The sequence below is a fragment of the Ovis canadensis genome, chromosome 24 (assembly GCF_042477335.2).
Source record: "Ovis canadensis isolate MfBH-ARS-UI-01 breed Bighorn chromosome 24, ARS-UI_OviCan_v2, whole genome shotgun sequence".
In the NCBI taxonomy this organism is placed as follows: Eukaryota; Metazoa; Chordata; class Mammalia; order Artiodactyla; family Bovidae; genus Ovis; species Ovis canadensis.
Genome location: NC_091268.1, coordinates 54007196 through 54034382, shown reverse-complemented (window position 1 = coordinate 54034382; position 27187 = coordinate 54007196). Strand labels below are relative to the sequence as shown.

The 27187-nt window shown below is 59.4% G+C and overlaps 1 protein-coding gene across 1 annotated transcript; it reads right to left on the bottom strand.

The window, feature by feature from the left end:
* On the bottom strand, positions 1-27134 carry FBXL18 (F-box and leucine rich repeat protein 18). Its single transcript, XM_069571510.1, has 5 exons — positions 27014-27134; positions 21226-21441; positions 15259-16796; positions 12059-12277; positions 1-4265 (listed from the first exon to the last, which is right to left on the bottom strand). Exons 1-5 carry the CDS (start codon positions 27029-27031, stop codon positions 4109-4111), a joined length of 2148 nt encoding a protein of 715 aa, XP_069427611.1. The 5' UTR covers positions 27032-27134; the 3' UTR covers positions 1-4108.
* Between the last annotated feature and the right edge of the window lie 53 nt (positions 27135-27187).

The window sequence follows — 27187 nt, the reverse complement described above, 5'->3', positions numbered from 1 at the left end:
TTTTGCTAAATCAATTCCACTTTATTTGAAACTTTTAACATGCCACAAATTTACATGAAAATACCCATTCGAAATGTAAGTTGGAACACAAAATTCAGGAGCAGCTTCACCAAAGGACAAAGAGGTCTGTCATCGAAAGGCAGGTGACGCAAATTTGGTCACTTAGCACCTGGTCACATACACAAATGCCGCGAGACAGCCTGGCACCCCCCCGCCCCACCCCCTCACAACTGATCCTGTGCTGAGCGGGACTCTCTGGCCGGAGGGACAGGCAGTGGTCAGAAGGGCAGGTGGGTGGGTGGGCAGTAGTCCAAGTGGCGGCCAGGAACCGGCTGGAGGCAACCGACGGCCGAACCGACGGCCGTGGGGTGTCACGTGCCATGGGACACGGGCAAAAGCACACGCCTGCACACAGCCCTCTGCCTGCCCCCACTGCTCAGACCCCCTCGGCCCCCAGTGGGCACAGCAGGGCAGCCTCTGGGTACTGCTGGCCTGGAGTCTGGTACAGCTGGTGCCCCAACCCTGTGCTATCAATGCAAGACCTCATACTTGAGTGTTTTTTGAGAAAACTTCACAAAGTAATTCAGATGATGCTGGTCAGCCTGTGTGGGACCTGGGGTTTGTGTGAGTTTCTGTGGGTGTTTGTTCATCACACCCCGCAGACCAGAGACACTGCTCGTCAGAATCCTGCGCCCTGAGCCCCTCCGCACAGGGAGGGGCTTCCCCAGCTCTCTCTGGTCAGTGGGGAGGGGGCCCAGGGCAGAGGCCACGAGGACCACCAGGTGTCGGCATCCACGTCTCCCTCAGCGGGGGCCATACTCCAGTATCCTCACCCACCAATCTCCCTTCTTTCTTTTTCCAAGGTCTCAGCACTTTTCAAATCTTAACGGGAACAGGGAGGCTGAGAGGAAGCCGAAGGCTGAGCGGCGCTGCTCAGAGGAGGACGGGAGGGAGGACCCATCCCAGCAGGTCCCCTGCTGGGCGGGTTATGAGCTGGGACCCGCAACCATCCTGGCCATGCACCAGGAGATCACCAGGGCAACGAGGTTGTGCCCGCTGGGTTCAGGCCTTTCAGCCAGCAGAGACCCGGGCACCCCGGCCCCGCTTTCCCAGGCCAGGCCTCTGCCAGACTTCTGCCCCTGGGGCCCCGGATCCCGCCTCAGGGTGGGGGGGGGGCGGGGGGTCAAGGGAGCATCCTTGAATACCCAGCCTTGCAGAGCCCCCAGAAGAGGGCGCCTTGGCCCCAGGCCCGAGCGGAGAAGCCCTTGGAGAACTGGCGGAGAAGGGACCCTCGGACCTGTCTTTCCAGGTCCTCAAAAGGCAGCCGACAAGCCTCCGGGACCAGGAGCACCTTCGGGCCGCTGGCTGGGCTGCCTGGAGGCACTGACTTAGCAGAGCCCAGCCCCAGGAGCAGGCAGGACCTCTAGGTCTGGGGTGGGGCCTCTGGGTCCAGGGGCAGAGCCTCGGCAGAGGGGCGGCTTCGGGAGGCCAGCTAGGGTCTCTTGTTAGCAGAGAAACGTCTGGGTCCCCTCCTCCCTCATTCCCCGCTCCCCGGTGTCTGTCTGTCTCACACACACACCACACACACACAGCATGCAGACGTGTGCTCCCACAATCATGTGCACACCACAAACAGAACCCTTACACGGCAGACTACGCTCACACGCGCAGGCACACAGATGTGTGTGCACGCGCAGGCCCCAGTGCCGACCAGGCCCCTCTCTGCAGGCAGCATACGGTCCGCCGCTTAACAGGCTAGTTCCGCCAATTGGGGACCATCAGGGTGGGTTCTTCTCCCAGCATAAAATGCTGCAGAATATAAATCGCAATTAACAACGGTGCCAAAATAGCACTTAGTGAGAATAAGCACATTACTGACATCTGGTGAGTCCTGTCCCGGCTGCCGGAGCAGGGGAAATGCTTGCTCTAAGTAAAGGGTGGTCGGGGGACACTAAAAACACAAGCCCCCTCTCAGGGGGCTGCTTTCCAAGGCAGCTCACGTCCCGTGAACGGCCCCTCCTAGCCCTACTGGCTGGCATAGACGAGGCTGCTGGTTGAAAGCGCTTGCTCATGAGAACCACGGCCGCCTGCAGGGAGGGTCTCAGTGGGAAGGTCTGTCTCTGGCCTGAGCCCAGCTGCTCTGGATGAAAAGACATGAGTACCAGGGCCCCGGGGGTCTCCTGCCCGCATCCTGGGCTAAGTCCCCCGGCTGGTAGGGCTGAAACTGGCCACAGCCCTGCTGTGAGGCATGCGGTCGGTCAGTCCCCACACCACCTTCCTGACGGCCCTCAGGTGGTCTCTAGGTGCATCCGACAGAAATGCCCAGAAATGGATGGGGGGAATCCCACCACCTCTCAGACCCTCGTCTACAGCTTGTGGCCCTGTCTCTCCGGGGCCCAGGGCAGCCTGGCCTGCAACCTGCAAGGACGCCAGAGGAGCCAGCCAGGCCCGTGGGGTGAGGGCCCTACCGCGGGGCGTTTCCCTGGAGCAGCTGGCACGCCGGTCCCTCCAGGCGGGAGGCAGAAAGCTGCCAGGGCACCTGGGGAGGGAAGGGGGCACCCCACGCTCCAGAGGAGACAACGGCACCCACGGCAGCAAAGCCATGGGGCAGGGGAGGAGCCCAGCTCCATGTGCAAACACACGGTCTGCCCAGTGCAGGGAGGCGAGAGCAGGCCCAGGGCCGTGGGGCAGGAGGCTGCCAGACGGACGGCACTTAGGACTGACCAGAGCGCTGGGGGCCTGTGTGCCTCTGGGACCCTGACCCTAGGCACGCTTCTGCCCTCCGAAGGGCCTCCTGATCCCCTGGGCCTGGTGGGGGGAGGACCCCGGGAAGGGCAGGCGGAGGTGGGCTCAGGGTCCAGGTCCCTCTGACAGGCGAACGACGGGACAGGCGGCGCCAACGGGGGCAAAAAACAGAGCAGGAAGCCAGTGAGGCTGGGCCTCGGCGCAGACAGCAGCCACGGTGGGGCGGCGGCCAGGCGGGCCTGGCGGACTCTGCACACGCAGCCCAGAGTGGGGGGAGGCAGCCAAGGTGAGGCGGCGGCGAGGCGGGCCTGGCGGACTCTGCACGCGCAGCCCAGAGTGGGGGGAGGCAGCCCCGGGCCCTGGGGAGGACGCGCAGCCCAGAGTAGGGGGAGGCAGCCTCTCTGGAGACTCAGGACCCCCCGCTGGAAAGCCCCCTGACGCCACCCAGCCTTCCCAGGACATCTCCAGGAGTGTCACCAGGGGTGTTGGGGCAAGACTCTGGGTGCAGGGACCCTAACCGGCACCCTCGGAAGCCCACCAGCCATGCGGGTGATGGCTCTGGGGGAGAGTCTCGCGGTGACAAGGCAGAGGCGGGATCCCGGTGACCCCAGGGTGTGAGGCTGGGACACAGGGAGGCTGCCCCCCATTTTGGGAATAGCTACGGTGCCATTTTTTAAAGTGCTAAATACAGCTCTCTGAAATGGGGTAATGGGGTTGTCTTTCCGGCCTCACACGTCCTTTCTAGGCTCTAATATTCCAAGGTTTTCTAATGAAGCAGTTCTGCCTACATTTCCACAGAATCGGGACCTGCAGCCTCTAAAGCCGGCCGTGACCGCGCGCAGCCAGGGACGCCCAGCCCCCCACCGCTGGCCCCAACCTGCCTGATGTCGTCCGGCTGGAAAGGAACTGGAGACGAAATCGGGTTAACAGGAAGAAGGGAGCCCCAAACTGCAGCCACACACCTGGAGCTCCCCTCTGCCCCTCCCCAGAGCCTGGAGGCCGCCGACCAGCAGCACGGAGTCAAGGGACACTCCTGGGCGGGGGCACTGGGGCCACACGGGGCTCTGGGGACCTGGCTTCAGCGAGTCCGCACGCCGGGAGGCACCCCAGCCGGGCCCCCAGGTCACGGGCCAGCCACCCTCGCCTCCCTCCCCCCATCTCAGCCAAAGGGCGCTGAGGCGGAGTCCTCACCAGGAAGCGCTCAGGGGCCGGGCGGGCGCTGGGAAGTGGCTTCCTTCCCCCTGGGACCCCGGGGGTGCAGGCCTGGGCGGCGGGCAGGGGCAGCAGCCGTGGCTGAGGGGGGAGGCCACGCGCCCGTCCAGGCTGTACTGGGTCCGTGGCTGCAGCTGGGCACCCACTTCCATCACCACCACAGGTTGGGGGGCTCCTCGGCCACTCTGCTTTTAAACAAGGTGACCTCATCCAGGTGCACCATGGGTACGTCCCGGATCACGTCAGTCAGGCCCTCGTGGAGCAGGGGAAAGACGACGACGTTCAGGGCCGGCCGCTCCGCCTGGAAACTGAACCAGAGGCAAGCCGTTAGCGGGCCGCGCGCAGACAGGCCATGTCCCCACGGGGCGGCGGCGGGGTGGGAGGTGTCCATGAAGGTGACACCAGGGAGCCGCAGCACTGAGATCGCACAGGCAGGACTCGGCGGGGGCGGGGGCCAGGCGGCCAACCCCGTGCACACACAGACCACCCAGGACACCGACTCCCAAGTCAGGTGACGCCGTCACTCTGCCAGGAGGACTCACCCCAGCGCCTGCTGCTAGCCCCAACCTCTGCCAGCACGTCAGAGCAGCCTTCCACCTTGCGTACCCTCGGGCAGCAGGCTCCACCCCATGGGGGGCGGGGGGACAGTTTACAAGGAGCATCTGCCGGGCCGGGCACGGCGCTGGAGCTGACAAGATGTCACTACAGGTCACCTCCCCGCAGCCCCTGGCCAGCGAGGTGACCGCCCGCTTCCCACCCGCAAGCCAAGGTGCCTCTGGTCATGGGAGGAACTTCCATCCCATGTTATCATGAAGGGCGAGGGGCAAGAAGGTGGCCACGCGATTTGCCAAAGCTAAAGCCAGGCCGCCCCCCAGCCCATGCCTGCTGCAAGGAATGAGGAAACCGCGGTCCCAGCCTCCCTCGATTCCCCCAGCCAAGTCCCGCCCCCGAGCAGCAGTGCACTGGATTTACGGCATGTGCAAACTGAACGCCAGAAAGGCATTCATAAAACCTGATGTTGTGGCAATAAAGACGCCGAGGAAATGCCTCCTGGTTCTGAGCACCGCGTTCTGCTCCTGGCGGGAGCGTCTGTGACCATGAGCCTCGTGGGCAAGTCCTCACCTGCAAGCCTGCTGAGCGATCTACTTGACTTGAAACAAAACACTCAGGTGTGGGACGTGTGTACAAGATGCCTGCCTGCCCACCTGCCTCCCTGAGGCTCTTATGGAGCCACCGTCAAGATGCCAAAGGGGATTAACTTCTCACCGGAGCCCGGAATGCAGCTGCCCCTTCCGAGCAGCCCTGACCTACGACTCCTGCCCCAAGTAAACCGACGTCGTTCCCAAGGCTTTCTCTGGGGTCAGCAGCCAGGTCGGCCCCGACTTTGACAGAGCAGGGGCTGGCGGGGGTGCTCAGCTGCCCTCATACCTCTGAAAGGCACCTCCCAGACCAAGGAGCCCACACGCCCTCCCAGCTGGAGTCTCACCGTCCCCACTCAGCAAGAAGCCTGGACAAAACACGGACGAGGGGCAACAGCAGGCAGAGCCAGTGCTCCTCCGAGGGTGGGGCTGGGGCTCCCTCCCCCTTCCCGGGGCGAGGAGACAGGCTCTTGGTGGGGCTCGTGTGGAGGGCCGTAGAGCCACAGGCTTTGCAGGGTCACGTGCACGTGGGTTGTAATGTTTGTGTGTACAATTCAAGTGTGGTTTGAGACTGGAGTAAATCGATACAAGGAAAGAAAATTAAACTCCTTGCTGCCCCCCATGTTCAGAACGAGACGGATGAACCACAGCAGGGGAGGCTGCCTCTGAGGGCCGCTCCCCTGACCAGGGCGAATCGCACCACGAGACGAAAAGACCCACGGCTGCATGCAGCCTCAGGTTGCAAGGACAAAAGCCAGGCCTGCCAGGCTGATGGGCTCACCTCCAGGCATGGTGCGCGTGTCCTCCCAGGCAACCCCACCGGGGCACCGGCCCCCATGCCCGGCTCCGCCCTCAGCAACCCCCACATCATCCTGGGCAGCAGAGGCGGGGAAGCCCCTGCCTCCCCTCACACAGCTAGCCTGGATCTCATCTAGGGTAGAAAGAGGCAGGATGTCTGGAGCCCGCACTCAGTCCACACACACTCTGAACCTGGCATCTGCGAGCTCGGCCACCTGGCCCCCACAAGGGGCAACAAAAGCTCTAGATGGCGAGAGGAAACGCCGCCCTGGATGCCGTCCCTCCTGGGGGGCCCAAGGGCACCAACAAGATACAGAGCTTCAGAAGGTTCAACTAGACTGACTCTCTGCCGCTCGCAGCGGCCGGAAGGGAGGAGCCACGCTGAAGAAAACTTTCTACACACACACCAGGGGATTTCCAAGGGGCGTCTGGGTACTTGAGAAGCTCAGCTGCCCCAAATGCCTTCTCCGAGCCTCCAGGGAGCAGACAAGATTTTGCTTGTCTTAAAACCATTGTGTTCAGAGAGAAAACATGCCAAAGTGTACGGTGAGCGCAGGGCCCCCAGCCCCCGGCAGCTCTGCCAGCCCCTCCCGCAGCACCAACGCACCCTCTCCAGCTGTGCTGAGCGCGTTCCTCCTGGACACGGCCTGGCTGATGTCTCAGGATGCAGTCGGGTTTGGTGAATTTCCTTCAGTCCTTGGGGCTGTGTCCAACCTGCGCCCAAAGCAATAAAGCACCCGGGCCAGGGGCCACCTCCTCCATGGTTCCGTCCTGGCCAGTGGGCCACTTCCCCAGGGGACACAGTTTAAGGCCCCTCCCATGACCATGCGGTAAGCCTCGTTCACACAGCTGAGCTCTTTCCTCAGGATAAATTCCAGAGACGGCCACTGGGTCCGAGGGCACAAACACGCCGACACGTCAAAAGACAGGCCCATGGAGGACTGGGACGCCACAGCAAAGAGCCAAGGGGACGTGGCCGCAGAGCGATCGGGGGCGGGGGGACGAGGAGGGGCGGCCTGCGGCGCGTCTGCCTGTGGCTGACGTGAGGGGGCAGCTGTCCGGGAGGCTGAGCCCCAAGCTCGCCACCGACACAGGACTCGACAGGGCAGCCACAGCCTCGGGACCTCAGGCCCGGCCACGGCCCAGCGGACGGAGAGAGGCGTTCTGAGCAGGCAGCTCTGAGCCTGAGGTCCTCGAGTGCGTGAGGGGGCCCCAGGGACCTCGGTCTCCACGCTTGGCCCTGCAGGTACCTCGGAGCTGGAAGGGCTCCGGGAGGGGCTGGGTGAGGCCTCGGGCTGGCAGCAGCGCTGGCTTGCTTCTTGGCCTGAGAAACTAGAAAAGAAATGAAAGTTGGCAGCCTTGGCTCCCCCGCCCCACCCAGATAAAAGTGTTATAGAAAAGCCAAAATCATAAGACCTTTTATAAAAGCTCCTCTCAGTGTAACAGGGATTTTCAAGAAGCAAGGAGATAGGCGGTGGCCAAGAGTAAAACAGTTACTAAAGCTTCCCAGAACTCAAGACGCGCTCCAGGCGGCCGTGCGGGGCATGCCCTCCGAGCTCCCCGCCAAGCCTGCAGGGACCCCCAGGGCCCCTTGGGGCAGCCTGGATCCGCCTTCGTGCAGAGGAGCGGGCAGGGAGAGACCCTCCCTGTCAGGGCTCACAGGTCCCCCACCCACGTGGAAGAACAGGATTGTAGACCCCATGGGCTTAGGCCCCTGGAGCTGTAACTCGATGTGAGGCTCTTTCACCAGCAAGGCCTGAAGGAGGGGGGCTGGGGTGAAGCGGAACACAGAGCAGCTGGTTTGGGGTGTCCCTGGGGCGTTGCCCCTTCCCCCCAACAAAGACACCTCCAGGACCAACACCGCAGACTTCTCACAGCCTTCAAGAAACATCTCTGAGAGGCGCCAGAGAGAAACAGGGTACGCCCCTGCTTTTGAGACACACTGAAAGCTTCCCCGTGGTGACCCCAAGTCTCTTATAGGCTGCGTTTCATTACATTGGCCGGATGTGTCATAATTTACTTCCCAGCCCTCCTACAAATGGGGGGCTTCCCACGTGGCTCAGTGGTAAAGAGTCCACCTGCAATGCAGGAGACGTGTGTTCAACCCCTGGGTCGGGAAGATCCCCTGGGGAAGGAAAACGGCAACCCACTCCAGGGTTCTTGCCTGGAAATCCCATGGACGGAGGAGCTGGAGGGCCACAGTCCATGGAGTCGCAAACGAGTCAAGCATGAATGACGGACTAAACAGCAAGTCCTACTGATGTGCTCTTGGGTTGTGTTCCGTCTTCTGTTAAAAACAAACAGCGCTGCCGCCACCAGGAGGAGCTCGGTGTAAACCCTGCCTCAGGCCCAGCTGCAAGACGGGAGCCTGGAGCTTGGCTGGGTCAAGGCTGTGAGTTCAGCCTCCACAGAGCTGGCCCACCCGCCTCCGGTGACAGGTGGTCCCCTCCCTCCACTAACATGAGTGGGCTTTGCCTGAAGGGGTGGAAAGGGTTGCACCAACGTGCTCCAGGGGCCGTGTGGCCCCGTGTGACCAGCGCCCACATGAGACTCTGCAGCCACCCCCTCCAGGAGGTCACCACCACCTGTACCAGAGCGGACCACGGCCCACCCCGCACTTTCCAGAAGCAGGGCTCTTCCGGCCTTTCTCACAGGGGCGGCTGGGTCCCTTCTCTGTCCCGCGCCCCCGGCTGTCTGCCTGGTGTGAAGGCTGTGTGGGGCCCGTCCCCTCTGCTGTGCAGGCAGGAGCCCAGGACACTCAGGTCTCTGCCAGTGACAGGGCCGGCAGGCCACGCTCCGTACATGATCTTCTGTGTTGTTTTGCCTTATTTTGTTGTTTTGGCTGTACCGGGTGGTTTGTGGGATCTCGGTGCCCCGATGAGGGATGGAACCCCAGCCATGCCAGGGAAAGCCTGGAATCGTAACCGCTGGACCTCAGAGGCGTGCAGGTGAGCGGGCAGGTGCTTCAGTCATCCTCTGAGCTTGAGGCAGGGAACCGCGTGAGAAAAGGTGGCGACAAGCCCCTCCTGATCATGATTCCGGGTGGAACGTGTCCTGCTGTGATGTCTGAAGCTGGTGCCATCACCCTGAGCCAAGGCACCACCTGCTGGGCACCTCGCAGAAGCGCAGCCGGGACCCCATGCCCCGCAGTAGAGGCCTTGTGGGAACACAGATGCGTCCTTCCAGCGCAGGTCCCGCTACACCTCCACCGCCTCTCAGAGCCTCGGTCTCCCCACTTGAGCTGGGGCTCGGGGCACACAACTCACAGGGCTCTGGGGCGGCGGGAACCACAGAGGCAGGACATGGCAGGAGGAGCCCACGGGGGGGCCACGCTCCAGCACGCACAGGGCTCCGGGCACCTCAGCCGCTCAGCGGGTCCGCACCACGGCCCCAGCCTGCGGCCAGGAGGTCTACCCAGCCAACGTCGACCTCAGGCCTGGACACCAAGGGCAGAGACACAATGGTGAGTGGGGAGTGCCCCCCCACAACACTCGGCTGTTCTCCAGGCTCCCAGGTGCAGGCTGAGAGAAGAGGGCGTCACGAGTGCAGAGTCAGCTGTGAAGGCCAGGCCAGAGCCACCACAACGTCCTGTGACGGACGGCAAACGGCATTAAAAGGGAATGTGTGCAGATTTAACAACACACAGACTCCCCTGATGGAGCATTAACTCAACAAAATCAGCACAAAACCACATAACAACTCCATCCTAGAACTGCTGGCCACTTTCAAGGGGAGCTTCCACTTGAAAACAGCTTGATCCACAGTCTAAGTTTTTAGAAAGATCGTGAACATCAGGGAGGAGAAAACTCTTGCTAGGATTTCTCCTGAGAAAGGCGACAGCAAACTGCAAGGACCGGCAACCCCACAAGGACCGTGTGGTGGGGCGGCCTGAGCCCTATGACTCCGGAGACCTCCTGGCTGATGGAGCGTCTATAACTCTGTGCCCAGCCTGGCCTCTTCCGTCACATTTCCCCATCCGCGGGACATGGAGATCTGGGAGGGGGGGCTGGGACCCCCGGGCCACACTCGACGGCTACCAGGGGCACTGCCGTGGCACCACGTTCCCTCTCCAGGGGGCCTAAGCGCTTCATGCCCCTGGGGACCCACTCGGGGCAGACGCCCCTCCCCGGGAAGGGCTGCTCCAGGTCCACACTCCAGTCCTGGGGGCCGATATACGTTCCTGCTGGACCGGTTGTCAAACTCCAGGACCCGCTAGGGAAGGACACGGCCTGGTGTGTGAACACTGCACACCTGCAAAGGCCCGGATGGGCAAGGGGGACACACAGACCCACAAGGAGGCAGAATCTTGTGAGCTCTCCACCCTTGCCTACAGCCCCTCAAACACCTGCTGCTTCTAAATCTGAATGAAGTGCAGACACATGGAAGGCTGGAGATTGAGAAGACGTCTGCACAGCCCACGGAAGCAAAAGCGGGACGTGGCTCCCTTTGTAAGTGTGCTCAGTCCCGCTAACCGCACACCGTGAAACAGTCAAAGCCGTAAGCTTCAGGTTACGCGTATTTACAGATCTTTTAAAAATACCATCTTCTCTGGGTTGGAAAGATCCCCTGGAGGAAGGCATGGAACCCACTCCAGTATTCTTGCCTAGAGAACCCCATGGACAGAGGAGCCTGGCAGGCTATAGTCCCTAGGGTCACACACAGTCGGACACGACTCAAGCGACTTAGCACACTTACTGAAAAAAGAAAACTCTTTAGCATCGGGAAGGGCTTCACCAGGCCTGGTTGGCAGGCACACAGCCACCAGAGGCAACTGCAGTCAACCTGTCTTGAGACTTACATGCCACCCCCAACCCTGACTTCTCCAGTGTGCGCTGGAAGGCTTAGAAACCCCAGAAGGATCTCTGCACCTGACATAGTTGGCCCTCGCAGAGGACTCCAGGGACCAGGAGAACTTCTGGAGTGCCACAGAGCGCTTCCGGAGCACATAGGTGAGAGGTCACAGGATCTGGAGTGTCCCACCGGAGTGGACCCTGCCGATATCGCTTAACTGCTTCCCTACAAATTGCAGGCGAAGCCAAGTTCACCGTTTCCTGCTAGACCGACAGCACACACTCACTTGGCCAAAGGCAGCTGCCAGGTGCCCAGGTTAACACCCACGGCAGCAGCATTTACAGGAGTCTCTGAACTTTCTGCACACGCAGGGGTCAGGTTCACGTCTGGCAGGTGCCCCAGAGATTCCCCGCAGCTGTCATTCAAAGCCCACGGAGCTGAGTTTTATACACCAACCAAAAGGCTTTGCTGCCTGCGTTCTCGGACCGGGGGCCAGGACAAGTGGCAGGTTTAAGAGGAAGCTTAGGGCGTAGGAGGGTCAGTAGGGGAGGTTGTTGGACCCACAGCCGTAACCTGAATCCACAGTGAACACGGATGGCAGGGAAAGCCAGTAGCGGAGAGGTGGGCCCACAACAGGCGATGGCACGGCAGCTGCACTGTGGGCTCACTGGCCCCAAGCACTGCCCGTCCCTGAAAGAGCCCCGCAGTAGGGCCCACCAGGAATGAGGGGATCGACCACCACCGAGGAGCCGCGACCCGGCAACGGGCATGGAAACGATGCTCCCCGGAAACACCACGTGGACTCACGGTGCGAGGACGCGCTCGCCCAGGAGCCCCGGGAGAGGCTGGCGGCATCTCACATGGCGCTAGGCTGTGGGCCAGGGGCTCTCCCAGCCACAGGGGAGCTTAGGCTTGGGATGGCCATGTAGGAGAGCACGCAGCCAGGCCACTCCTGGCCACGCCCATCACTTCTAGGAAACTGCACACTGGGGAGCGGGGTTGGGAGGGCGGGAATGAGCACCAGTCAGCAAACAGCACGGGGACAGAGCCAGGCCTCTGCGGCTCGAGGTGGAGGCTCCCAGGAAAGAAGGGGGCAGAGACCCTCGTGTGAGGCAGGGCTGGAAGCAGCCTCCCCAGGCAACCAGCTGGCCCAGAGCTCTCCAGAAGACGGCCCATCAGGCATGACAGGGGCTCTGAAGCGAACCCGTGCAGAAAAACAACCTGAGGGGGAGACAACACCCGGAGCCTAAGGCTGCAGGGTGACGGTGGCACCGTGTGGGTTCCGGGCTCTTCTCAGTTGTCCCCCGGGAACTCCTGAGAAGCCGGAGGACGAGGAGGAGGGTCCTGCCGCCTGTGAGGGCCCGCGCACTCACCTGCGGAGGAGGGCCTGCTGCAGGCTGCGGCAGGTGCTGAGCGATTCGCCGGTGAACAGATGGCATACCACCACGCGCAGGCAGCGCGCCATGAAGGCCAGCACGGCCTCGGGCTGCAGCGTCCCGCTGCGCGACACCAGGCAGAGGCGCTGCAGCGCGGAGCACTGGCTCAGCGCCTGGAAGAACTGGGCGTTGGCGCTGAAGTAGGGCTGCTCCAACCTGCGGGGAGACAGGACACGCGGCGTGAGGCGGCGGGCGATGGATGTGTGTGGAGCGGGGCTCCTGCCCGGGGGCCCACAGGCCCAGCAGGCCGGCTCTGCGGGCTGCACTGCCTTCTCAGAGTGCCTGAGAGCCGGGAGGGTGGGGACGGGCATAGGGGCCAGCTGCGCCGGGCACCCGCAAGATGCGCTGCAGCCCCACCCCTCGGGACCTGCGTGGGCTGTGGGCGAGAGGGCCCTTGTTTGGAAGCAGGGTCTTTGCAGACACAAATGACTTACGATGAGGCTCGCAGGACTAGGGCAGGAGCTGGTCCGATGGCCGGCCCCTCAGAGGCCAGGAGACAGCACACGGAGGTGCTCTGTGGCAGCTGGGGTGCACTGCAGGGACGTGCCCACGGCCCCAAGAATGTTCACACGGCCCGCAGCCGCCAGAGGCCGAAGGGCAGGCCTGGCACAGGCTCCCACCCACCTTGACCTGGGGCTTCCGGCCTCCTGACTGTGAGAGGATGACCCTTTGTCTTGGGTGACCCCGGTGGTGGTCGTTTGTCAGGGCAGCCCCAGGACACTGGCACAGAAGCCCGGGGCAGGGAGCTGGGGCATAAGCAGAGTTAAGATCGTTTCCTGGTAAATCACACAGGAAGACCTAGACGGCCTTACAGACAGGGGTCAGCGTGGATCCGATCCACCTGAAAGCTTCCCACAAGGAAAACTGTTAATGAGGGTCATCCCTGGGGATCAGCACCAGGCCCCAGCGGTACTTCTCAGACATGCGTGGCTGTCACCTGAGCTTTGACAGCTCACTGACTGTTGGGGGAGTCCACGGTCACCTGGCCCGAGCCACTTCAAGGCTGGCGACACAAGAGGGAGAGGCCGGCCAGAGACGTCCGCCCAGCGTGGGCAGAGGGCGCACAGGCGCTGCGGCAGGCGAGGAGGAGGGCTTCACGGGGTGATGGAGATTCGGGCACATCTGTAGGAAACCGCAGCTCAGGGAGCTACGTCTGACCCCTATGACCGACCAGGAGAACATTTTAAAGGGCGCCGAGTGGGCACCAGCCAAGGCTCCCTCTCAACCAGCCACCCAGGCCTCTGATGGCCTTTGTGCGGGCCGTTGTGGGCCCTCACCCTCCCTGTTAGCACGAGGGTGGGAGGAAGGCACAGGACAGCCCTCAGCCAGGCCATGCCTGCACTGTGGGGACACCGCCACACCTGGGGTGACACAATCCTGAGCCCTCTGGGTCCAGCCGCCCCCACCGCCAAGGCCCAGGCACTGCACAAACCACCCCCTGCATAAACGTGGTGTAACACCGCCACACTTGGGGTGACACAGCCCTGGGCCCTCTGGGTCCAGCCACCCCCACCTCCAAGGCCCAGGCACTGCACAAACCACGCCCTGCACAAACGTGGTGTAACACCTGGGACAGACGCAGACACTCTCGGTGAGCCTGGGAGGCTGGCAAGGCCTCCATCAACATGTGAGACCCAAAGGGAACCCCGAAAGGCCCATCTTGCCCAGTAAACTGAGAGTGACTTCCTGGGCAGCCCCCAAGAAGCTGGTCTGCAGCCGGGGGCTCTCGTCATCAAAGGAGAGGCTTCCAGGACAAGCAGCAAGAACCCCTGAGCCCACTCCCCTCAGAGGCAGTGGGTCTCTGCTGGGAGCAGAAAGCCTCCAGGCGTCAGGAGAGCCTGAGCGCTCTGAATGCAGCGACGCCGTGGGCGAGGCAGACATGGGGAAGGGGCTGTCTTCCCCCTCCCCAAACGAGAGCCTGAGGGCCCGCACTCAGCCTCCTGATGCCCAGGGACACAGACAAGGCACAGGATGGAGAAGGGATTTTAAAACCAGGTCTGAGGTGACGGGATGTCTGTTCAGAGCCATCCCAAACGGGAGCCACCAGGCCCTGAAATGAAACGCAGCAGGGAGCTGGGGGCTTTAATCACATGTAGGTAGAAGTCCTAAGCTCCTAAAACGGTGGGGAACGGGGGTCCTTCTGCGCGTGATTCTGAAAGACCTCACGTTCTCTCCGGGTCCGGCAGGAAGGAAGCCCCCTGGGGCAGGGGAGACAAGCCCTGACCCAGCACTGCTGGGCTGCAGTCACCCCCCAGCCCAGCCCCGGCCACCTGCGGGACGGCCATGCCACCAGCCCGCGACAGACACGCTGCGGCGCCGCGGTCACTAGGTGGCGACGTGGGGCCTCGCTTCCTACTGGGGATCTCGCTGCTCAAGCAGCAAAGAGGACAGTGCGCAGGCCACACGGACTTCTCAACACTTTTCTCTTTCCTTAATGTGCCCGCCACCCCCAGGTCTGTCCCCAAAGATGCCCGTCACAGGTGTTCACAGCAGGTGTGGTGGGCGTGGGGGGCCCATCCACTCCACCTGCGGGTGGCCAGCACTGGAGGGCCAGCCAAGCTCAGTGCGTGTGACCAGCAGTGTCTGCAGCCAGGCACCAGGGCAGAGGAGGAGGAAGGGGCACTTGCCATGATTGATTGTGCCCTGGGGCGGAGTGTGTGGGCGCCCCGCCCGTCGTCCCTCACCCTTCCGCCCAGTAAGGATCTGGCCTCCACAGCTTGCTCCGTGAGGCTCTGTGGGCACAGGCATGGGCTCAGACTCCCCTCACCGTCTGCCCACCTCTTGGGCCCCTCTCTGACCAGTGCCTGAGCCTCTGGGACACAGGCATTCAAACAGCCAACGACGAGGGCGATGTCCCAGCCTGGGCTCAGAAGCACGGCCTCCTGTGTGCTCTGCCGGGATGCCACCAAGCGCTATCGCTCCAGCCCATGCCTACAGACCCCCCACTACACACTGTCAGACCCTGGTCAAGCCCCCAGCCCTCGAGACTCTCAGGCCTGTGCCCTCTGTCTCAGCAGGCACGCGGCAGGAATGCAAACGCTTGCCGAACTCAAGGCTGCACTCCACACCCCCCTCTGTGCCCTGGAGGCCACGGAAGGGCCCGCAGGGGCCGCGGAGGGGCGGCCGGGCCCCCTCACCTGAGGTCCTTCAGCCGCTTGCAGTGCTTCAGCATGTCCGAGAGGCCAGACATGTAGACCACCTTGCCCATCAAGCCCAGGTGGGCCAGCGAGAGCGACTGGAGCTGCTGGCACTGCAGGCCGATGCTCACCAGCCCCGAGCCCGTCAGGATGCTGGGCAGCTGGGCCAGCGTCAGGTGCCTCAGGAAGGCCAGCTGGCCGATGGCAGCCACCTCCGCGTCCCCGACACTCTGCGCCCGGCTGCAGGGAGGCAGGGAGTTGCGGATGGCAGGCTCATTGCGCGGCATGGCGGACGAGAAGTTGGAGCCGATCAGCTCGAGGCGGTCCAGAAAGGGCACGTTTTTCAGCAGCGACCAGAACACCGAGGACGGCTGGGGGCCTGCCGGCCCAGGAAAGGGGACGGATGGCACGCCGATGCGGACCTTCTTGCCGAAGCCGCGGGGCACCGCACGCATGGCGGGCGGGACAGGCGCGCGGTCAGCCCGTGGCGGGGAGTCGGCCACGGCGCAGACGGGCAGCGACAGGGAGCGCAGGCGGGGCAGCCGAGCCAGCAGCTGGCACAGGTGCTGGCCGGGGCCCTCGGGGCTGTGGTGGTGGGCGGCTGAGAGGTTGAGGTGCCGTAGGTTGGGGCAGGCCGCCACCAGCGCCTCTAGGATGGCGGGGTCGATGTCGTCCTCTGCCTTGCGGAGCAGGCAGTCAGGCGCCAGGCAGTGCGCACAGCCGCTGAGGTTCAGGCCTGCCAGGCTGCGCAGGTCCCTGCCGCCGTCGATGACGCGCTGCAGGAGGTGGCCGCCGGACAGTGCGCAGCGGCTGAAGCTGAAGTAGAAGGGGCTGCTGAACTTCATGTGCTGCAGGAGGGCCGAGCCGTTGAGCCAGGACTTGGGCAGCTGCAGGGCGTCCAGCGCCACATTGCGGGCCATGGACTCCAGCAGGTTCCGGGTGGCCCCACTCTCGGCGAAGCTGCCGGGCACGGAGATGAGGAAGGCGTGGAGGTTCTCGGGCGTGCGGTCGCTGAGCACAGCCAGGTAGAGGCGCACCACCTCCTGGTTGATGTAGCCTGGGGCCAGGCGGGCGTAGAAGACGCGCAGGTGCTGGTAGTGCGGCACGTTGCTCTGGCCCACCATGAGCTGGCCCGAGAGCACGGCGCCCTCCCGCGTGCGGTCCAGGATCTCGAAATACAGCAGCAGCTTCTCGAGGCTGGTGCAGCAGGGCACCACGCCGTACGAGGGCGTGTACAGTGTCTGCTTGAGCTCCCGCACGCGGCTCAGCGTCGCCTTGCATTCGCCGCTCAGCTGGCTGGCATCGAAGCCGGGGCTCACGTCGATGGCCAGGGAGCGCAGGTGTGGCAGGGCCGACAGCACCTTGGAGAGGCGCAGGGAGGTCAGGGGGCAGCCCGACAGGTTGACGCGCACCAGGCCGCGGCAGCGCACCACGTGCTCCACCGTGGCGCCCGACAGCCAGTAGCAGCCGGCCATGCTGAGCTGCTGCACGTCCCGGCCGATCTCCTTCACCAGCCGCTTCACCTTGTCCTCACTGGCCTGCGGACGGCGGGGAGAGGGGGACAGAGCTGCTGAAGGCACCAGCATCGCCTCCACCCTCGCCCCCCCCAGCACGCACCCTCCCCTGCGACCGTCAGGGAGCCGCCTCGTTCCTCCCCACACACTCACCTCCCGCCAGCAGTCAGAGCCCCAGCCAGGCGGGAGGCGAAAGTGGGGCAGCCCTTAGGGAGATGTCTGGTGGATCCCCTGAAAATCCAGAGTCGCCCCGTGACCCACAAGTCCATGGTCAGGTGTGCACACAAGAGGACTGAAAGCAGGGGCTTGGACCGACGCCAGCAGACCCTGGCTCACGGCAGCACCGTTCACGAGAATTGAAAAAATGGCCACAACCCAAGCTGTCCATTGACCGCTGAGCAGATAAGGCAGTGGGGTCTGTCCACGCGGTGCGACTCTGCTCGGCGCAGCGAGGAATGAAGAAGCCTGGCTGCCGCGACAGCACGGGGCAAGGCCTGCGGGCGGGATGCTCCAGGAGGCCCGTCATAAAGGCCACCTTCTGTCTGATCCCACTGAGGTGAGAGACCCAGAAAAGGCAAGGCCAGAGAGAGCGAGCTGAACAGAGGTCGCCAGAGGCCTGGGAAAGGGGAACGGGGTTATTGCCTAAGAGTTCCAATACTTCTGTTTAAGACGATTAAAGAGACTTTCAGAAAGAGTGAAGACGGTTGCATAACCCTGTGAGTGTACTAGGGCTAACGGAATGGTATGCTTAAAATGGTTAGGAAGGGAAGTTTCATGTTATGTGGGTTTCTTTCAAATCACACAGTAGAATCGTGTCCGGAAAGCAGGCTTTGGCTCTTGCTTTCTTTTACATCACGTGCACGTTCACATGGTTACACGTTCCTCAAAAACCTGGCCTGGACGGTCAGGGAGCCACAGTATACCCAGGCCACCCAGCGACCACCAAGGCCTTCAGACAACATGGCATCGAGCGTCTGTGTGTGTGAGCTCGTGCACACGATTGCGTCTCTACAGCGATGTCCACACCTGGAACCGCCCAGGTGAAAGACACATTCTAAACACTCCAGATAAGGCCTTCCCTGGTGGTCCAGTAGATGAGACCCCAGTGCAGGGAGCGACCCCTACTCAGGGAACTAAGACCCTGCGTGCTGCACTGCATGGCCAAAAAATAAAAATAAAAATAAAAATTTAAAAAACCTCCTCACACCTGTCAGAATGGCCATCATCAAGAAGACTAAAATAACAAGCACTGACCTGGATGCGGTAAAAAGGGAACCCTTGGACACCATTAGTGGAAATGTAAATTGATGCAACCACTAGGGAAAACAGCATGGAGGCTTCTCAAAAAATTAAAAATAGAACTACCAAATGATCTAGCAAGTCCACTTGTGGCTAATTACCCCAAGAAAGCAAGAACACTAACTCGAAAAGGTCCTCTGCACCCCCAGGCTCACAGCAGTGTTACTGACAACAGCCGAGGCATGGCAACAACTTAAGCATCCACCAGCAGATGGGCGGAAAAAGAAGGTGCGACTGAGACACACACAGTGTGGCATTCCTCTCATAAAAAAGAGAAGAAGAAAGCCTTGCCATCTGCAACAACACGGACGGCCCTTCCGGGCGTTACCCTAAGTGAGCTAAGTAATTACACTACGTGAAGGAAGGAGGAGACAGACAGACACCATAAGGTCTCACTTATATGCGGAACTAAAAAAAAAACTCATACGGTATAGGAATACAGTCAATAATGTTATAGTAACTTTCTATGGTGCGTAATCTATAAAAATATCAAATCATTATGTTGTACACCTGAAACTGATATAATAGTGTCAGTCAACTAGACGTCCATAAAAGAGAGGAAGTTTTAAAACCAAGCTCATAGATACAGCGAACAGATTGGTGATTTGGAGGGAGAGGATAATCAAAAGGCACAAACTTCCAGTTATAAACGAAGTCCTGGGGATGTGAGGCAGAGCACAGGGACCACAGCTGACCCACATTCTCATCACACAGGTGCAGACACGCTGCACGTGCGAACGCTGCAAGAGAAGACCTTCAAAGTCCTCCTCACGAGAAAAAAAGGTAGACCTCCAACATCCGCTGGACCATGCAGAGAGCAAGGGCGTTCCAGAAAAGCATCCGTTTCTGCTTTATTGACTGTGCCAAAGCCTTTGACTGTGTGGATCACAATAAACTGTCGAAAATTCTTCAAGAGATGGGAATACCAGACCACCTGACCTGCCTCTTGAGAAATCTGTATGCAGGTCAGGAAGCAACAGTTAGAACTGGACATGGAACAACAGAATGGTTCCAAATAGGAAAAGGAGTACGTCAAGGCTGCATATTGTCACCCTGCTTGTTTAACTTCTATGCAGAGTACATCATGAGAAACGCTGGACTGGAAGAAGCACAAGCTGGAATCAAGATTGCCGGGAGAAATATCAATAACCTCAGATGTGCAGATGACACCACCCTTATGGCAGAAAGTGAAGAGGAGCTCAAAAGCCTCTTGATGAAAGTGAGAGGAGAGCGAAAAAGTTGGCTTAAAGCTCAACATTCAGAAAACGAAGATCATGGCATCCGGTCCCATCACTTCATGGGAAATAGACGGGCAAACAGGGGAAACAGTATCAGACTTTATTTTGAGGGGCTCCAAAATCACTGCAGATGATGACTGCAGCCATGAAATTAAAAGACGCTTACTCCTTGGAAAAAAAGTTATGACCAACCTAGACAGTATATTCAAAATCAGAGACATTACTTTGCCAACAAAGGTCCGCCTAGTCAAGGCTATGGTTTTTCCTGTGGTCATGTATGGATGTGAAAGTTGGACTGTGAAGAAGGCTGAGCGCCGAAGAATCGATGCTTTTGAACTGTGGTGTTGGAGAAGACCCTTGAGAGTCCCTTGGACTGCAAGGAGATCCAACCATTCCATTCTGAAGGAGATCAACCCTGGGATTTCTTTGGAAGGAATGATGCTAAAGCTAAAGCTCCAGTACTTCGGCCACCTCATGCGAAGAGTTGGCTCATTGGAAAAGACTCTGATGCTGGGAGGGATTGGGGGCAGGAGGAGAAGGGGACGACCGAGGATGAGATGGCTGGATGGCATCACTGACTCGATGGACGTGAGTCTGAGTGAACTCCGGGAGATGGTGATGGACAGGGAGGCCTGGCGTGCTGCGGTTCATGGCATCGCAAAGAGTCGGACACGACTGAGTGACTGAACTGAACTGAACTGAAGGTAACGACTGTTACTTCGACATGATCATTCCCCAGTGCACACAAACAGCAAACCATCACCATGTACACCTGAAAGTCATATAAAGTTAGATAAAAAGAATATAGAAGACAGCAGGAGGAAACCTTCATGACCTCAGGTCTCACAAAGATTTTTTCAACAGAATACAAAAAGCAGGAGCTCAAAAATTCAACTGGACATCAGCAAAGTAAAAAACTTACACTCTTCAAAAGACCGGCCTCACCGATTCAACGGACATGCAAACTCCAGGAGATAGTGAAGGACAGGGAAGCCTGGTGTGCTGCAATCCATGCGATTCCAAAGAGGCAGGACACAACTTAGTGACCGAATAACAACAAAAATGAAACATTTACACTCCTCAAAAGACACTGCTCATAAACTGAAAGGGCAAGCCATAGACTGTGAGGAAACAGCCACAATACATCTGACCAAGGACTCGCGCCGGAGCACACACCGAACTCCCAAAACTCGCTAAGAAACAGACAGACAATAACGAGTGGGCAAGAGCCGTGTGCAGACACTTCTGAGACGAAGCACAAATTGCCCTTGCACCTGGTGAAAGAAGAGCCAGCATCCTTCATCGGGGAAACCAAGTGAAATCCTCAGTGAGATACCAGCTCCCGTGCATCAGAATGGCCACCACCAGAGAGACGAACAGCATCAAGCGCTGGTGAGGATGCAGGCAACCTGAACTCCCGGCTGCGGCTGCTGGGCGGAGGTGGCGCCTCTGACTGCGCTCAACTTCACAGGAGGGCCTTTCATGGGTCTGCAAGCCCACTCCTGGATAACTCTCAACCTGGAAATCGGTCTCCCTCCTAGCCTGGTGCCAGGACCTAAGACCCTCCCAGAACAACACCCACCTCGCCTACACCCTGGCCCAGGAGGCTAACACCCATACTTTTAGGCCCCAGGCTTTTCACCTTGGAAAAGTCTTTCCCGCATGTGTTACAATATTGCCCTGGCTGTTTATGTCCTGGTTCTTTCGCTGCAAGGCAGGCAGGGCTCTCAGCTCCCCCACCAGGGACCAAACCCGCACCCCCCCCCTGCACTGGAAGGTGGAGTCCCGACCGCTGGATCACCGGAGAGTCCCTGGGCCCAGCTTTCGTCATCCCTGCAGGCACCCCAGGCCTTGGCGGGGCGCCTCGGCTGCCCCCCCTCTGCCCCCGCGCCAGGCGCCACCTCTGGGCCCCTCACCTCATAGTCCTTCTGCAGCAGCACCGTGTGGGTGAGGCTCTTGTCCAAGCACAGCGCTGCGAGCTTCCGGCAGGTGCGCCGGACGTTCAGAACCAGGTCCGTGCTGGGCACGTGGCTCAGGATGTGCAGGAGGATCTCGTCGGAGAAGCCCAGCAGGTGGGTGCTGTCTGCCACCGGGGCTGCCGCGGGGGGTGCGTCGCTGTCATCGCACGTGTCCTGAAAATAAGGGGCACCAAATTCCATGGGATCCCCAAGGGCGGCCCTCAGCCAAGGGAAGTCCTCACCGTGGTCCGTGGGGAGGAGCTGTTACCAAAACTCTTAACTACAGAGCGAGAGCCCCCGACATTCTCCAAAAGCCCCCTTTCCAATCCACACACCAGGATCTCTTCAAACATAACAATCGAAGTGAAATTTCAATTTTTTTTTTTTTTAAGAGAGATTTTTCTTCCTACCGAAGTTCCTCAGCCAAGTCTGGCAGGTTTCCAACTCAACTCACGACCATCAGCCGAGGCTGTCATTGTGAAAGCTGCCATTTCTCCTCCTTGGCCCAGAGTGTCAGTCTTAAAACCCTTGGGCAGGTGAATTTCATCCAGAAATAATGACACCTGGTCTTCACCCCCCAGGATCACTGTGATAGGTTAAGGAGTTACTGCGTATCAGCTCCTTAGAACAGTGCCAGACGGACACCTCTCAGCGTTGCTAAGGACAAGTAAAAGGAGAGAAGAAATGATGAAGACCTCATAATTAAGCAGCACCAACCAGACCAATGCCATTTTAAAATCTTAAAGATTCATAAAAAAAAACAATGGAGGCCGCGCAGCTTCTCTCCACTTCTGGTTAGAAACCCTTGTTGCTATTTCCAGTAAGATGTCCACATGTCTTACCATTTCATTTTCTTTTTGCAAACATCAACAAAAGATTTTCTGCCCAAATGTGGGCTTCCCATCTTACTGATCAGTGCCTTCTACAACCAAGAGGGAGAGGGACTAGGCCTCTGTTAGTGTAACAGGAAACCCCTGAATCAAGGCCACCGGAACTGGGATTCTCTAAGAGCCCACTGAGGGGAGTGCGGGGTGGGAAAGAGGCATCCCTGTATCTTTCCAACACTTCTGGAAGGGACCCTCTTGCCTCTAAACCGACCTGACGGGGGCGCCTCTGTGACATTCCCAGTGTAGTACCCAGAACTATTTCTACCGGCTTGCCCAGTGATTCCGTCTACCAGCACCTTCTCCAGCCTGCTTCTTCGCTGGTAATACTTGCCAAGGATGGAAGCGTCAAGGCTTGGAAAGCCGTGCTGCTGCCATGGCAACCGTTAAGTCCGGGAGGAAGGGCCCCTCTGCGCACCCCATGCAGGCCCCAGGGGATTCCTGGGAGCTCTGACTGCGAGCCCCTCTGGCCTCTACATCAAGCCAAGCAAGCCCTCGCCAGGGCAGGAAACGTTTGTACGTCCAAGCTACCAGCACCGGCCCCTCCCACTTTCCCGTCCTCCTGAGAGGCGGCAACCAGATTTGCCTTCTCTTCCCTCTTTCCTTCCTCCCACTTTTACCAAGGCAGCAGGCGGCCATCAGGCCCAAGTCCACAAGCTGCCCTGGGTCGCTGTATTCTGGGTCCAGTCTTTCGAACCATACATCACTTTCCTGAGAAATTTTCCAGGTCCAATTATCCGGGATCGCCCAGGCACATCTGTTAAAAATCAGATTCCCAGACCCCACCCTAGACCGAGGGACTCCGTCTCCCGAGAGCGAGAGCGGGTGGAACCAGCGGTGGTCATTATCAGGCGAGCTCGGTGTGCCGGGCTTCTGGGGGACAAGAGGGAAGGGCTGGGCCTCAATTCCGCCGAGCAACTCGAAGCTAACCCCTTCTGACCTCCCCCCGCGGTTCGCAGATTTATCAGAGCAAAGAGAACACGGGGGAAAACTCTCTGAGGAACGCCAGCATCATATAATTTCCGCAGTTAGGCTCCCACCCAGAAATTACGTTAAAAAACCCCCACAAAACACACACAACAAAGCAGGAGTTGAGCAGCGGTTTCCTCCGCCCAGTCCCAGCACACGCTGCGGGATCGCGTTCTCCACGTGCTGCGCCCCCAGGGCTGCCCCGAGGCCGGCGCCCCGCGCTCCACCCCAGGCAGGCTTTCGGGGCGGCGGGCCTGTATGAGGATTTGCGCAGGCAGCAGGGCAGATCGGTTCCCCCTGGTCTCCCGAAGGCCCATGCTGGGAGGAGGCCCCATCCTGCAGGGTTTGCACCAGTAAAGTCTTCTCCCTGGAGTCGAGGCACCCCTCAGACCCCAGGAAAGGCTCTGCGGAGGCAACAGCACACAGGCGGCCTCAACAGGAGGAAGACAGGAGGCCTCTCGCTTCTTCATTCGCCAAATAAAAACGTGGGCCGCACAAGGCCCACGTCCACGCACACCCAAATACACTCGTTCCCGCTTCCCTCTGCCTCTCTGGAGAATGTGTTCTCAGCACGCGAAACTGAGGCAGTCCGATACTCCATCTTTTAAAAAAAGGTCAGGTAAGTAGTCCGAGGTCAGAGGGCAAGGATACGCAAGACAGGGCCTGATTGGCTGAGCCCGAGACCGCCCCACCCTCCACCACCGGAAGAGGGCCGCAGGGGCTTCCGGTAGGGTCCAGCCAGGGGCTTCCTGGGGTGTCCGGAAATCCCTGCTCAGAGCCAGGTGATCCTTATCAGGCACACTTGGAAACCAGCCGGCTAGCACCGGACGACACGCTGAAAACCACTTCAAAAGTGGGGGCTCAAAAAGTTTATTCGATAAACTGTGTTACGTTCTTTTTCAGAATGTGTAATATTTCACAATTTTTTTAAAAGTTAAGCCAAATTAAGCTGAAACCTAGATACTAGCCCCGTAAAAAAATCCCCTCCTAGGATGTTCACTGTCTGAGTGTTTATAGTCAGGCACCCAACGAAATCGCAAGGTTCAGAGATCAACTGAGGAGGTGTCTGGGATGTGCTCTAAATAACCCGAGGGGGTGCGAGGGTCAGAGACGAACCAAGACCAGTCCTGTGTTAACTATTAGCTGGGCGATGAAGCACAGGGAACTCTACTCATCACTCTCTTAATGACCTACATGGGAAAAGAACCTGAAAGAGTGGGTATATACAAATAGCTGATTCGCCTTGCTGTACACCTGAAACTAAAACACAACAGTGTAAGCCAACTACACTCCAAGAACTTTTTAGAAACTGGCCGATGAGTACATAGAGGGAAGTTCATTACAACATTCTTTTGCAAGTATGTGGAACTCTATGATGCTGTTTTTTAATCAAAGAAGCGACCTGAAAGGATGCTTCTCACGTTGGCTTCTTAAAATTTTATCTATTTACTTAGTATTAAACTCTCAGCTGCAGCATGTGGGATCTTAATTCCTGACCCGGGCGCCCTGCCTTGGGAGCAAAGAGTCAGCCACTGGACCAGCCAGGCAAGCCCCACTGCCCTCTTCATAAGTCTTTGCTTCTCTAGTTGGCAATTTCCAGAATGGCCCCCAGTACCCAGCAGCCGGACCTCCAAGCCTTGGCACGGCTGCTCCCTCCACTCGATGACGCCCCCACCACAGAAGGGAAACTGCTACTCTGGAAACCTCAGCTCAAAGGATCCCTCCCCAGAAAGCCCTTCCAGCACCCCAGACACACTTAACTCACCCTGCTGTTGCACCGCTGCCCCAGCCACTCTTCACCCCCTCCGGCCTCATCAGGTGCGTTTTACTGCCTTGCTACCTGGCTCGTCATTCAGCCAGGAACAGCTCATGAACAGGGATCACCTTTTAATGCCCAATGGAAAGAGGCACTGAACTGGGTGTCAGTGAACCACTGCTTCAGAATCTTTTGAAGAGCTATTCAAAGTGCAGAGCCCAGCTCCTCAGAAGCACAGGAGGAGGACATCTGCATTTCAAACCCAGCAAAGACTCTCAAAATCAGACCGCCTCATTCTGGAATCAGACAGTGGGGATGGTGGCACAACCCTGTGAATACATTTTTTTAAATCACTGCATTATACACTTGAAAAGTGTCAGTTTTAAGGACTTTCCTGGCAGTCCAGTGGTTAGGACTCCATGTTTGCATTGCAGGGTGTGTAGGTTCAAACCCTGGTCGAGGCACTAAGATTTCACATGCCGTACAGAGCAGCCAAAAAGTAAAAAGACACATTTTAAAAGTATATAAATTTTATGATATGCACATTATATCTCAATCAATAAGTCATAAGATCCACCCAGAGAAAGGGGCTTCCCTGGTAGCTCAGCTGGTAAAGAACCCGCCTGCAACACGGGAGACCTGAGTTCAATCCCTGGGTTGGGAAGATCCTCCGGAGGAAAGCATGGCAACCCACTGCGGTATTGTTGCCTGGAGAATCCCCATGGACAGAGGAGCCAGGCGGGCCACAGCCCATGGGATCGCAAAAAGTCGGACATGCCTGAGCGACTAAGCACAGCAGAGAAAGGGACCTTATCTCCACATCCAGGATAGAACAAGACTCCCCTCTCTCTTCTCAAGCCAAGAGATGCTCACGATGTGACAGGAGGCTTCACTGGGCAGCTCCCCAACATGTACTTCAAGAAACAGAGGGGCCTTTGCACCAGGACCGCATAAGACCACAGCAGCAGATGCCCTCCACGCCTCGCCCCCACCCCGCCCCCACTCACTAAGCACATGCAACTAACCAGAATCTGCTAACACCGCCAGTCCACCCCCGGGGACTCTTCCTGGGGAGCAAGTACTCCCTGGCCCTTCAAGGCTACCACCAGTGTGTGTGTGTGTGTGTTGGGGGGGGGGGCACACAGCCTCCCTCTCAACCTAGGGGCCACCTCTGACCCAAATTCACTTGAAGACCTGTCAGTAACCCTAGCTACGTTCCATTTACCCATGCCCCATCTACTCCAGTTAAGCAAGCCCGTAAGACTCAGGAAGTTCACTCACTGGTTGCTGGTCCCCGACGAGAGCCACGAACACAGCTGCACACAAGTATACGTAAAAGTAGGAAGGAAGCAGCAAATGGGAAGGCCCTAGTCAGGGTCCAGACCCCCACTCCCTGGTCTACAGAGAAAACACCCTGCACATTACAGGAACTCGGCGGGATTCTCTGTCGGACCCAGACTGTGGAGCACTCAGAATTAAGTCATAAGGCCCCCAGGTGAAATGGTTTTCCTCCACTACCCCCCACCCACCCCCAAGTCACACAACAAGCAGGCTCAGAGAAAAGTGGGCTGGGCTGAAACTGAACATTCAGCGACAGAGGATGGGATGGGAAGCTGGCAGGGAGGAGGAACATCTCAGAGCTCCAAGGGTTGAGCCAAGGCCCGGGGCAGGGAGGGCCGGGGAGGCGCAGAGGAGCTGTAAACTCTAGGAAAGCAGGGAGCGGGGAGAGGTCTGCCCATCAGGATGAGGAACTCGGAAAGGGACAGAAAACCGAAGGTTGAGAGAGCTTACACCTTCAGATACAGGGTGAGGTCCTACGGGGCGGGACGGGTCACGGATGGGGCAACGGGTAAGGCCAGCGACGGGATGGGAAGGAGCCGGCGAGGCCAAGGCCAGGTCGGGATAGCAAGGACCAAGCCAGGCCGACGCCAGTGTCGGAGTGTGAACGACCGCCCGGGGCCGCGGTTGGGGAACCAGATGGGAAGCACAGAGCCAACCGAGGTGGGGACGGGAAGGATGGAGCGGGACAGGGAACGAAATGGAAAGGACGCAGGGGAACCGAAGTCGCGGTGGGGAGAACCGAGCTGGGCCAAAGCCGCCGGACAGGGAGGAGGGTGGAGAGAGGCGCCGGCCGTACCTCTCCAGAGCTGGCCATGTCGAGGGCGGGCCGAGCCGCTGCCTCCGGAGCCAGAGCTCCGGGGCCTCCCGCCTGGCTGGCCAGGGATGCTCAAAGCCGGCGCGTCCGCAGCTCCACAGAGACCCGAGCAGGGGGCGGGGCCCTCTACCACTTCCGGCGCCCGCCGACACGCAC